Source organism: Brassica oleracea, chromosome C7 (assembly GCF_000695525.1).
Source record: "Brassica oleracea var. oleracea cultivar TO1000 chromosome C7, BOL, whole genome shotgun sequence".
Taxonomy (NCBI): Eukaryota; Viridiplantae; Streptophyta; class Magnoliopsida; order Brassicales; family Brassicaceae; genus Brassica; species Brassica oleracea.
The window spans coordinates 38135689-38146053 of record NC_027754.1 but is presented as its reverse complement, the minus strand read 5'-3'; the positions used below and the strand labels follow the sequence as shown (position 1 = coordinate 38146053).

General features: G+C 41.1%; 4 protein-coding genes across 6 annotated transcripts in view; all 4 read left to right on the top strand.

Moving 5' to 3' along the window:
* The window catches only part of LOC106303500 (sacsin), a 17949-nt gene extending 15232 nt beyond the window's left edge, over nucleotides 1–2717 (top strand). Inside the window, exons 10-14 of one of the 2 annotated variants that reach the window (XM_013739752.1) lie at nucleotides 50–573; nucleotides 667–1563; nucleotides 1754–1930; nucleotides 2027–2334; nucleotides 2501–2717. In XM_013739752.1, coding sequence (XP_013595206.1) covers nucleotides 50–573; nucleotides 667–1563; nucleotides 1754–1930; nucleotides 2027–2224 — 1796 coding nt within the window. In that variant the 3' untranslated portion in view covers nucleotides 2225–2334; nucleotides 2501–2717. Of the gene's footprint in view, nucleotides 1–49; nucleotides 574–666; nucleotides 1564–1753; nucleotides 1931–2026; nucleotides 2393–2500 lie in introns of those variants that run through there. The other variant, XM_013739753.1, reaches the window with a different exon arrangement.
* Nucleotides 2603–5023, top strand: LOC106303503 (photosystem II stability/assembly factor HCF136, chloroplastic). Its single transcript, XM_013739755.1, has 8 exons — nucleotides 2603–2974; nucleotides 3051–3286; nucleotides 3369–3499; nucleotides 3606–3738; nucleotides 4088–4210; nucleotides 4424–4498; nucleotides 4583–4698; nucleotides 4788–5023. Exons 1-8 carry the CDS (start codon nucleotides 2650–2652, stop codon nucleotides 4852–4854), a joined length of 1206 nt encoding a protein of 401 aa, XP_013595209.1. The 5' UTR covers nucleotides 2603–2649; the 3' UTR covers nucleotides 4855–5023.
* A 263-nt stretch (nucleotides 5024–5286) lies between these two features.
* On the top strand, nucleotides 5287–7382 carry LOC106303501. The gene is made up of 3 exons (XM_013739754.1): nucleotides 5287–5917; nucleotides 6242–6372; nucleotides 6458–7382. The coding sequence occupies exons 1-3, from the start codon at nucleotides 5597–5599 to the stop codon at nucleotides 7215–7217; spliced, it is 1212 nt and encodes a 403-aa protein (XP_013595208.1). The 5' UTR covers nucleotides 5287–5596; the 3' UTR covers nucleotides 7218–7382.
* Nucleotides 7383–7394: 12 nt separating this feature from the next.
* On the top strand, nucleotides 7395–9301 carry LOC106303504 (ATP-dependent Clp protease proteolytic subunit 2, mitochondrial). 2 transcript variants are annotated; one of them, XM_013739757.1, is made up of 3 exons: nucleotides 7395–7808; nucleotides 8291–8722; nucleotides 9044–9301. In XM_013739757.1, the coding sequence occupies exons 1-2, from the start codon at nucleotides 7517–7519 to the stop codon at nucleotides 8707–8709; spliced, it is 711 nt and encodes a 236-aa protein (XP_013595211.1). In that variant the 5' UTR covers nucleotides 7395–7516; the 3' UTR covers nucleotides 8710–8722; nucleotides 9044–9301. The 2 variants fall into 2 exon arrangements, with proteins under 2 accessions (XP_013595211.1, XP_013595210.1); XM_013739756.1 differs by lacking the exon at nucleotides 9044–9301 and having other exon boundaries at nucleotides 7396–7808; nucleotides 8291–8908.
* The last annotated feature ends 1064 nt before the right edge of the window (nucleotides 9302–10365 follow it).

Here is a 10365-nt window from a genome sequence, read left to right as displayed (position 1 = left end):
TCGTGTTCCCCCCCCCCCCCCCCCCCCCTTTGTAATTTTTGTCATCCAGATATTTTGGAATTGCAAAAGGTGGCCTTTTTACCAGCTGCAAACGGAACACGCTTGGTGGGCGCAAGCTCCCTTTTTGTTCGCCTACCAATCAACCTATCGCCTTTTGCATTTGAACTTCCTAGTCTCTATCTACCCTTTCTGAAGATCCTTAAAGATTTGGGACTCAACGATGTGCTTTCAGTTGGAGCTGCAAAGGATATCCTCTCCAAGTTACAAAAACTCTGTGGTTATCGGCGTTTGAACCCCAACGAGCTTCGAGCTGTCATGGAAATTCTTCATTTTCTCTGCGATGAAATAAATGCAACAAAGGCACCAAATGATTCCACTATTAATTCAGATGCGATAGTCCCAGATGATGGCGGCAGACTTGTCCATGCACGGTCTTGTGTTTATGTCGATTCCTTTGGGTCACGCTATGTGAAATACATAGACACTGCAAGGTTAAGACTTGTTCATCCACTTCTTCCGGAGAGGATCTGTCTAGATTTGGGTGTGAGAAAGCTTTCTGATGTGGTTATTGAGGTATGCATGGCATCCGTTGCTTTTTCTCAAGCTTTCTTTTTGTTATATTTGCTTTATGTTAAACGATCTCATAATACTTTCTTCTTAACATAGGAACTTGAAAGCTCTGAGCATATCCAAAGCTTAGACAAGATAGGGTCCATATCACTGAAGGCTATTAGAAGGAAGTTACAGAGCGAATCGTTTCAAGCTGCTTTATGGACTGTGAGCCGCCAGATAACCACCGTGCATGACTTATCTTTTCAAGATGTCCAACATTCTCTTCAATCTGCTGCAGAGAAAATTGAATTCATCAGAAATATATATACTCGATTTCTTCTCCTGCCAAACTCCGTTGACGTTACCCTCGTGTCTAAGGAGTCCATCATTCCCGAATGGGAGAATGAATCCCGTCATCGCACAATGTATTACATCAATCTCCACAGAACATCTATCCTAGTTGCTGAACCGCCTGGATACATTTCTTTACTGGATGTCATGGCAACAGTGGTGAGCGAGGTTCTAGGCTTTCCAACTTCCTTGCCTATAGCATCTTTATTTTCATGTCCTGAGGGATCTGAAACTGAAATTTCCGCTTGCCTAAGACTAAGCTCTCATGCTCTTACCAACACCGGCACAGCTGTTGATAGTACAGTTGGCCAAGAAATAATGCCGCAGGATGCTGTGCAAGTACAGCTTCACCCTCTGAGACCATTCTACAAAGGGGAGATTGTTGCTTGGAAAATCCAGCAAGGAGACAAACTGAGATACGGAAGAGTCCCAGAGGATGTTCGACCTTCTGCAGGCCAAGCTCTTTACAGATTTAAGGTTGAAATGACACCTGGAGAGACTGGTCTATTACTTTCATCTCAAGTTTTCTCCTTCCGAGGCACGTCGGTTGAAAATGAAGGTCCCTCGTCGTTGGCCGAGGTGCTCCCTGCAGTATCTGATAACAAATCTAAAGGGAGTTCAGACAGTTCCAGAACTAACAAAGCAAGTTCTTCTAGCCAGGTTTGTTACATATCTCGCGAGCTACACTTGCTTCTTGTCCTATGTTTGTATTATCTATATAATACTAGGAGACAAAATGCATACTGTTTTTATCCATCATCTTGTGATTGTTTGATCTTATCTCATGTTCATGATTAAGGTTAAAACCATCTGTGTAAGATTGATTGGATTTGTGCTTTGTGACCTGCAGCCTGTGAATGAAACGCAATATGGTCGAGTCACAGCGAAAGAATTAGTTGAGGCGGTCCACGAGATGCTCTCTGCAGCTGGAATCAACATGGAACTGGAGAATCAATCTTTACTACAGAGAACCATAACCCTTCAAGAAGAACTCAAAGACTCTCAAGCAGCATATATACTTGAACAGGTTCGCTTACAATAAAATCCTCCATACTCGAAAACCAATAATTAGAATCATAATGATGATAGCAAAAACTTGTATTTGTCTCTGATTTTCTTGCAGGAGAGAGCAGAGGCTTCTCTTAAAGAAGCAGAGACGGCGAAATCACAGTGGATTTGCAAGATATGCCTGATCAAAGAAGTGGACTTAACCATTGTACCATGCGGACATGTCTTGTGTCGGGAATGTTCAGCTTCAGTCGCTAGATGTCCCTTTTGTCGTCTTCAAGTCACAAGAACCATCCGAATTTTCCGACCGTAAACAAACCACCTAAATATCATATCTATGAGTCACTATTTATCAAAAGGTTTTTGTCCTCTATTACAAAGAGTTTCTGCCGACTCATTGGCAGCTTGTATATACGTATATAGGTAATTGTCTTCACTTGGTGTCTTTTTTAAGTAATGAAAATATTATTTCAAGCCGCTATCATTTTTTCTGGTCTCGAATCAAAAGCTTTCTTCCAACGAATGTGGAGTATTTGGGCTATTATTCTATGGGCCTTATTCATTCATGTTGGGCTTAAAATTTCTGTAGTGTTTGACACCAAAAGGAAGGGAAGTGACTAATGAATCATATCTCGACACGTGGTGGACTACGTAGACGTTAGATAACCACCACTCAGATAAGAAGGAGAGAGAAAGCAAAAAGGATATGTGGCGGGAGTGAAAGAAGGTCACACTTCAATGGCGTCTCTGCAACTCTGCGACGGTTATCTTCTCTCCAAGCCCTCTGTATCTCCTCGTTTCCGTCTCCCTCAACGAATATCTCACCGCCTCATACCTAAAGCCTCCGCTTCTCCTCCTCCACCACCATCTTCATCTTCTTCGTTGTCTCTCACTCGGCGGGATCTTCTCTACCAATCTGCGGCGGTATCACTCTCCCTTTCCTCCATCGTCGGACCAGCTAAAGCTGATGAACAGTTATCCGAATGGGAACGAGTCTTCCTCCCAATCGATCCCGGCGTCGTTCTTCTCGACATTGCTTTCGTCCCCGACGAGCCTAGCCGCGGTACCTCCTTTTTATCTTACGAATCTTAAGGTTAAGATTATCACTTACTAATCATGCTGCTGATGAAATCAATTAGGGTTTCTACTGGGAACGAGGCAGACTCTGTTAGAGACCAAAGACGGCGGAAACACTTGGGCTCCACGATCAATCCCTTCAGCTGAAGAAGAGGATTTCAATTACAGATTCAATTCAATCAGCTTCAAAGGCAAAGAAGGATGGATCATTGGCAAGCCTGCTATCTTGTTGTACACTGCTGACGCTGGCGAGAATTGGGATAGAATCCCCCTTAGCTCTCAGCTTCCTGGTGATATGGTATTTGCTAAAGCCTGTTTCCTCCTGTGGTTTCAGAGCTTATGGAGAATGTTAAGCTTGTTGTTGCAATGGTGTTGTGTAGGTGTTTATAGAGGCGACTGGAGAGAAGAGTGCAGAGATGGTTACCGATGAAGGTGCTATCTATGTTACTTCCAACAAGGGATATAACTGGAAAGCTGCTATTCAGGAAACCGTTTCAGCTACTTTGAACAGGTTTTTGATTATTCTGGTTGATATAGACGGCAAAATCAAAATGTATTTGTGCTGGAAATTGACAAAGTAGAGTACCTGATTCTGTATATTTCCAATGATTTTACAGAACAGTCTCGAGTGGAATCAGTGGTGCTAGTTACTACACGGGAACCTTCAGTGCTGTTAATCGTTCACCAGATGGAAGATATGTTGCTGTTTCGAGCCGTGGTAACTTCTTTTTGACATGGGAGCCTGGGCAGGTGAGCCTCACTTAAGGATATGTAGTTTGTCCTTCCTAGGACATTTCTAAGTGAAGTTGTAGTGCACATGCTTAGTCCAGCCAGTTTTCGCATGGCTAATTTCGTTTTAGCTGATTATTTAGCACGATTTAAATCAAATGTAAATAAGAGTATTAGCATGTATCCATCTACCCGACTTTTGAACTAAGTAACTAGTGATAAGAGTGAACTAGTGTTTCTAGGTAGACGATATCATGCATCTTACAAGCGATGTCCAATTCCTCTTCTTCTTTTTTTTGTGTGTGTGTGTGTGGTATGGTTGGTCTTATCACTTATGTCCGTCATTGACCATAATATTGGAACATTGCAGCCTTACTGGCAACCACACAATAGAGCAGTTGCAAGAAGAATTCAGAACATGGGATGGAGAGCTGATGGTGGTCTTTGGCTTCTTGTTCGAGGTGGAGGACTTTATCTTAGCAAAGGCACTGGGGTAAGTACTGCAACAAGACTCTCCTCTCTTTTGTATCTTTCCTGAACATTTCCTTTTCTTATCATACCTAACAAAACTCGTATTGAGGTTCATTTTTTTTGTTGTCTGCTATTCCCTGGACTGGACCAAAAACAAGGAAAAGAAACACTGTTTTTTTCTTGTGATTTGAATTCTATTCCAATGTTCCAATCAGTTGTTTTATCCACTGTCTAGATTTCAGAGGAGTTTGATGAAGTTCCAGTACAAAGCCGTGGCTTTGGTATCCTAGATGTTGGTTATCGCTCAGAGGTACATGATGAGTTTACACTGACATCCTTCAAATCTTTGAATGCCGCTCAGATTATTACACTTTTTGTTGTTGTGTAATTGCAGGAAGAAGCGTGGGCAGCGGGAGGTAGTGGGATTCTACTGAGAACAAGAAACGGAGGAAAGTCATGGAACCGTGACAAAGCTGCTGATAATATCGCCGCTAATCTATACGCGGTCAAGTAAGAGTCCTGTAATCAAACATCAACCCGCAATCTGCTTTACAAACAAACTAATCAGCTTTCTTAAATCATATCTGTGTGTTTTGTAGATTTGTGGATGATAAGAAAGGATTTGTGCTTGGAAACGATGGAGTCTTGCTTCGATATGTCGGATGAAGAAAAGGTGAATTGAGAGATTCGTTTTCTTTTTTTTTCGGTACTTCTTTGTAAAGCTTGTGCTGTGTTTTGATACTAATGCATTATAAAGTACCTGTATACATTCCAACCATGCATGAATGAGATATACCATAAATCATTTAATTTAATCTTATTCCTTGTTACAATGTACTACTGCAGCATTACAAAGTTCTTTTTAAATCTATTCCTCATTATTGTTTCTTGTAGGGAAGCTTTCTTTGACTGTTAGGTGGATTTAGATTGAATTTAATTTAAATCTAATCTATGCTTGCAATGTAATAAAACATTATTACATATAACCCATTTAATATTCTTAAAGGGATATTCTCATTTAATTCCCTCGCCGACATCATACCGAGTCTGAAAAAAACACGGTCTAGAGAGATGATGCATACATACACTCTATCCAAAGTTGTAACGCGGTTTTGTTTGTCACGTTTTTTTTTTAACAATAATAAATTTGTTGGTTCGTTGAAATTCAAAAGGAAAAGATATATTTTTGTGGCGACGAGAAGGGGGGAGGAGCAGAGATCTCTCGTTCGTTTTTTTTTTCCCGGAAAATCCGGAAAGGAAAAGCTAACAACGAACCTAAAGGAGAAAAATCGTTTCTTTCACTCCACGAGTTTTCACCTCTCTTTCCTTAACCTCTCTCAAGCGTCTCTTCCTCGTTTTCTCGTTTTCTTCTGAACAGATCTTAGAATAGGTATAGAGAAGAAATCAAATGCTAACGGATCGAGGGAGGCGAGTTTCTATTTGCATTGGGACTCTTGAATATGGCAACAGAAAATTCCGTGGCGGCGGTGGTGGTGGTTGTTACGGCGGTTTCGTTGATCGGTCGTCGGAGAGATGCCGCGACTGGAGTCCCTCGAAATCATCTGCTTCGAGAATCCTGCGTATCTCCTCTCCCACCACGTCTCCGCCGTCGTCGGCGACTTCTCCCGTCTCCCTGAATTGCTCCTTCTCCAACGGCGCTGGCTATATCGAGCATCGTGTCTCCAAGTTCGATACTCTCGCCGGCATTGCCATAAAGTATGGAGTTGAGGTATTGTTTCTATGTGTATTTTGCAGTAATCGACGAGGAGATTGAGCTTAAGATGAGATGATCCAATTGTAAACGCTTTGTGCTCTGATTATTAAGTTTCTAGAAATTTTTATTTAATATATAAGGAATTAACTTTATTAATTTATGAGTCAAGACATAGTGGGGAAAGTTAAATAAATAAAGCTGCACCTTTATAATCATATATCCAGTCTCGTGACCCTCACTATCGAAATTTCTGAGTGTTATATGCTTTTTTTGATAGTGTTCTTTAGAAATGCCTTTTATTGTTTTCTTGTATCTTAAAAAAGATTTTGCTATTTTCAGGTAGCAGATATTACGAAGCTAAATGGGCTTGTAACTGACCTTCAGATGTTTGCTCTCAAGTCTCTCCGGATTCCATTACCTGGGAGGCATCCTCCTTCCCCTTGCTTATCTAACGCCTCCTTCAACCATGGGTACTTTTAAAGTTGAATTTATTGGTTTTGCATAAAAGGGCATCCACATATCAACTAATCCTATCTCCATGATTGATACTTGCAGAGAGGATTGTTCCGAGCCAGCTTCATCATCAGCAAACAATGGCAACCTCCAAGACGTGTTTGACCCCTTCCAGTCATTGAAGCTGAAGCCTTCAGAGACAAAGATCTCTCCAGCCATGGACTCCTTGCAAGGTTACTATGGTCTGAAACCAACAAACAAGAGAGCTTCTGAAGCTTCTTATCCCCAAGAAGACAATGATCAGTACCTCACACCCTCCCCAGCCACCAGTACACCCTTAAACCAGCACAGAAAATCCAGAAGCTTGGTAGATGCAGTTATCGCCGAGGTCAACCAATCATCCTACCAATCCAAGGAAGTTAATTCCGATAAACCAACGAGAAGACGCCAAAAGTCCGAAGCTGATTTCAGTTCGAGAACCCCGGAGCTGCTTCTGAAGAAGGAGAGCAGAAGCAGCTGTGGCGGGTTTTCTGCAATAGCCGAGAAAGGTTTAGCGCTGAGACCCAAAGCAGCGAGCAAAACTAACTTGTCAGCAGATACTGGTAGTTTCAATCCAGTACCAATCAATCTGATGGATGCTCCTGTGGGAGACAGCTTCTCAAGCGTGAGGAAATCGTTTAGCGCCTCTGTTCTGCAAGAACCGTTCAGTAACAACAACAACAAGGGTTCATCATCGCTATGGCAAAGCTCGAAGTGGAGTCTGAAAGCAGATTTGCTCCAACAAGCAGCCATGGCAAGGTCTATCTTTGACGGATTGCCTAAGCCTTTAACTGGTCGGAGAAACAAAAAGGCTATGGACTAAGAGAAGCTAGTAGGTAAAATACAAGTAGAGTGTACATTTGCACTGCATTGCATTTATTTAAAAAAAAACAATGTGTTGTGATGAGTGAGTGTTAGATCAGGCACTAATGTATTTTTGTGTGTATGTTGGAATTAAATGTCGCAATAAAAAAAATCATTTTAATAATTTTTCTAATAAACAAAAGCAAAGAAAAAAAGAAAGAATAAAAATCTGAAACGCCTTAGCGAGTTCGTTCGATATATCGAGAAGATCGCTCTTCTCCTCGTTCTCTCGGAGCAGCAACAAACCCTAGAGTTCCGATGATGATGAGGGGTCTCTTATCCGGCGCCAAGCGGCTATCAACTCCGACCACCGCATCCGCGAGAAGAAGCTACAGTCTGATTCCGATGGTAATCGAGCACTCGTCTCGAGGAGAGAGAGCTTACGACATCTTCTCTCGGCTGCTCAAAGAGCGTATCATCTGCATCAACGGCCCGATCAACGACGACACCTCCCACGTCGTCGTAGCCCAGCTTCTCTTCCTCGAATCCGAGAATCCTTCCAAGCCGATCCATATGTATCTCAATTCACCAGGAGGCCACGTCACCGCCGGTAACGCTTTGCATTTCCATTAACTTCTTATGTTTAGCTTTCGTCAAAGATTCTTGATAGTGTGATTTGGGAATCGACGGCCACGACTTTGTTCGATGCTTACTTGCTTTGGATTCTGCAATTAAATTAGTCAACTTGATTCATTGCAATGAGAGGCTGCTGAATCTTAATTATTTGTTATACAAAGCTGTGACAACCCCGTGGATCCCCGTAGACCCAGGTTCACAGCCCTGCAGGGCACCGACTCCAACCCCACTTATTAGCCCCATAATTAGGTTGTTGGTGGTTCGAATAACGTCAAGCGCATCAATAACCTACATAGGAGAGTCAGTGTAGGGTTTGCAGGGCCAGCCTGGGGCCCACAGTCGGATAGTTCTCACGGGGCGGGTTGTTACAAAATCTCTAGTGAATCAACTCCTTTTGTTGCTGGTTTATCCACAGTCTCATGATCTTGGGGACCATCTTTTGTATCTTTGATGCAGGTCTTGCAATTTACGATACTATGCAGTACATTCGTTCTCCGATAAGCACAATCTGTCTAGGCCAGGCTGCATCAATGGCCTCTCTCCTCTTGGCAGCGGGTGCCAAGGGACAAAGGCGGTCGCTTCCGAACGCAACCGTTATGATTCATCAGCCTTCAGGTGGGTATAGCGGCCAGGCCAAGGATTTAACGATTCACACGAAGCAGATTGTTCGTGTGTGGGATGCTTTGAATGGTCTTTATGCGAAACACACGGGCCAGCCTATCGACGTGATTGCGGAGAACATGGACAGGGATAACTTCATGACTCCCGAAGAGGCCAAGGCGTTTGGGATAATCGATGAAGTGATTGATGAGAGACCGTTGGAGTTGGTGAAAGATGCAGTTGGGGGTGAAAGCAAAGATAAGAGTTCGAGTTGAGGGAGTCACTCTGGTAATCAAAAGTATCTTTTTTTCTTTCTTTGCTTCAGTTAGATCACACTTTTCTTCTATGGATGAAATTGATGCTCTGCAGGGGCATAATCTCTTAAAAACTGTTTTTTATTCTTTAATAAAATCGTGTTCATGTTTCGGAACTATTTTTCATTGAGTGTACTGTTTAGTTACACAGTTTCATATATGATTCGAGTTAAATGAATAATTGGATTAAGTTTCATGGTATTGGCGAGTTTGATCCAGTACACGCTTGTTTTGTTAATTGCACATTCATTTGAACTAACTAGAAAAGTATAAGAACTGTGAGATTTTTGTTTAGTTTCAGAGATCACAATCTTATATGATTTGCTTATGTGAAGAACTGATGCTGCCGTCTGCTGCTGGTCACTAAGTTTTTGATCAATAATACTCTTCGCTTTCATTAGAAAAGTTTGTGCGATTTTGTGTTATAGAACACCATATGGTAATTATTGGACTTTGATTGTGCTCTGAGAAATTAGGGAGAGAGACACATTAAGATCTCCATGACAGAAGCAGGATTGCTATTTATGTTATACTAGCTGATAACGCGCGGAATGAAATATCTAAAATAATGACATGTTTGCACATTAAAATCAATTATGTATTTGCAAATTGTTTTTTAGAATTTTTCTATTTATGAGAACATGTTTCAAATTTAATAAACTACTAGATTTTGAAGTGCGGAAATATATTTGTTGAAAAATGTATTGATATAACTGTTTGTTAACTAATTTATTTCGCTATAGGCATTTTCGGTTTTCGTTGAACTCTAATTTGCTTTTATTGGTTTTTGATTTCAGTTTGGTTGTGGTTTTTGGTTTAGAAATATATGAACAATTTTGGTTATATATGAAGTTGAGTTTTGGTTAAAGTGATTGAATATTTTGATATTTTGTGTGGTATGGATATATAAAAATTTCAAATTTTTCGGTTCTTGTTACATTTCTGTTTTAAATCATTTCAAATAATTGAGGTAAAATAAAAAAAATTCATATTGTGAATCACCAATATAATAAAATGGGAGAAATATTTAGAAAATTATTTTATTTACATATCTATGTATTTATGGCATAAATAATATAGCAAAGAATAACAAATAACACTACAAGAAAACATCACCTTAACGAGGGCGGTTTTCCTCGTTATTTCGTCGTTGTTGTCGCATGTTCCTCAACATGGACTCCCATTCCGGATTTGTGGCAGCAATAACGTCCAAGAAACCCTCGACTCCACCCATACGGGATTTTGTCGCGGTCAACTCGTTACGTAGCTGAGCGGACTCTCTACGCAGCTCATTGACTTCATCATCCCGTCGCTGACCATAAAACGATGTCGCTCTCGGAACATCGTTGACGGAACCAATCCCCAACGTCCGTCCCTTTTTTTTAGGGACAACCTTAAAAACAAAAAATAAATATTGTTAGTAAAAATTTAAAGTTATATTAAATGAATAATAAAAAATTAAATTTTTTGAAAATTTACCTCCTCGTAAATCTTATCCACTTCAAGTGTGGATAAGGTGACGGGTAATCCGTCGGTAGACTGCTGGGTCAGCTTGGCGGTCTTCAACCCGAGCAACCACGTCGTTGTAGATTTGCTCGGACTTGCCATCTACAAATA

Coding starts and splice junctions, on each gene's coding strand:
- LOC106303503 (XM_013739755.1), top strand. CDS start 2,650: ATGGCGTCTCTGCAACTCTGCGACGGTTATCTTCTCTCCAAGCCCTCT. Junction 2,975..3,050: donor CCCCGACGAGCCTAGCCGCG/GTACCTCCTTTT, acceptor GAAATCAATTAG/GGTTTCTACTGGGAACGAGG. Junction 4,211..4,423: donor ATCTTAGCAAAGGCACTGGG/GTAAGTACTGCA, acceptor TCCACTGTCTAG/ATTTCAGAGGAGTTTGATGA.
- LOC106303501 (XM_013739754.1), top strand. CDS start 5,597: ATGCTAACGGATCGAGGGAGGCGAGTTTCTATTTGCATTGGGACTCTT. Junction 5,918..6,241: donor CCATAAAGTATGGAGTTGAG/GTATTGTTTCTA, acceptor TGCTATTTTCAG/GTAGCAGATATTACGAAGCT. Junction 6,373..6,457: donor AACGCCTCCTTCAACCATGG/GTACTTTTAAAG, acceptor TGATACTTGCAG/AGAGGATTGTTCCGAGCCAG.
- LOC106303504 (XM_013739757.1), top strand. CDS start 7,517: ATGATGATGAGGGGTCTCTTATCCGGCGCCAAGCGGCTATCAACTCCG. Junction 7,809..8,290: donor AGGAGGCCACGTCACCGCCG/GTAACGCTTTGC, acceptor TCTTTGATGCAG/GTCTTGCAATTTACGATACT.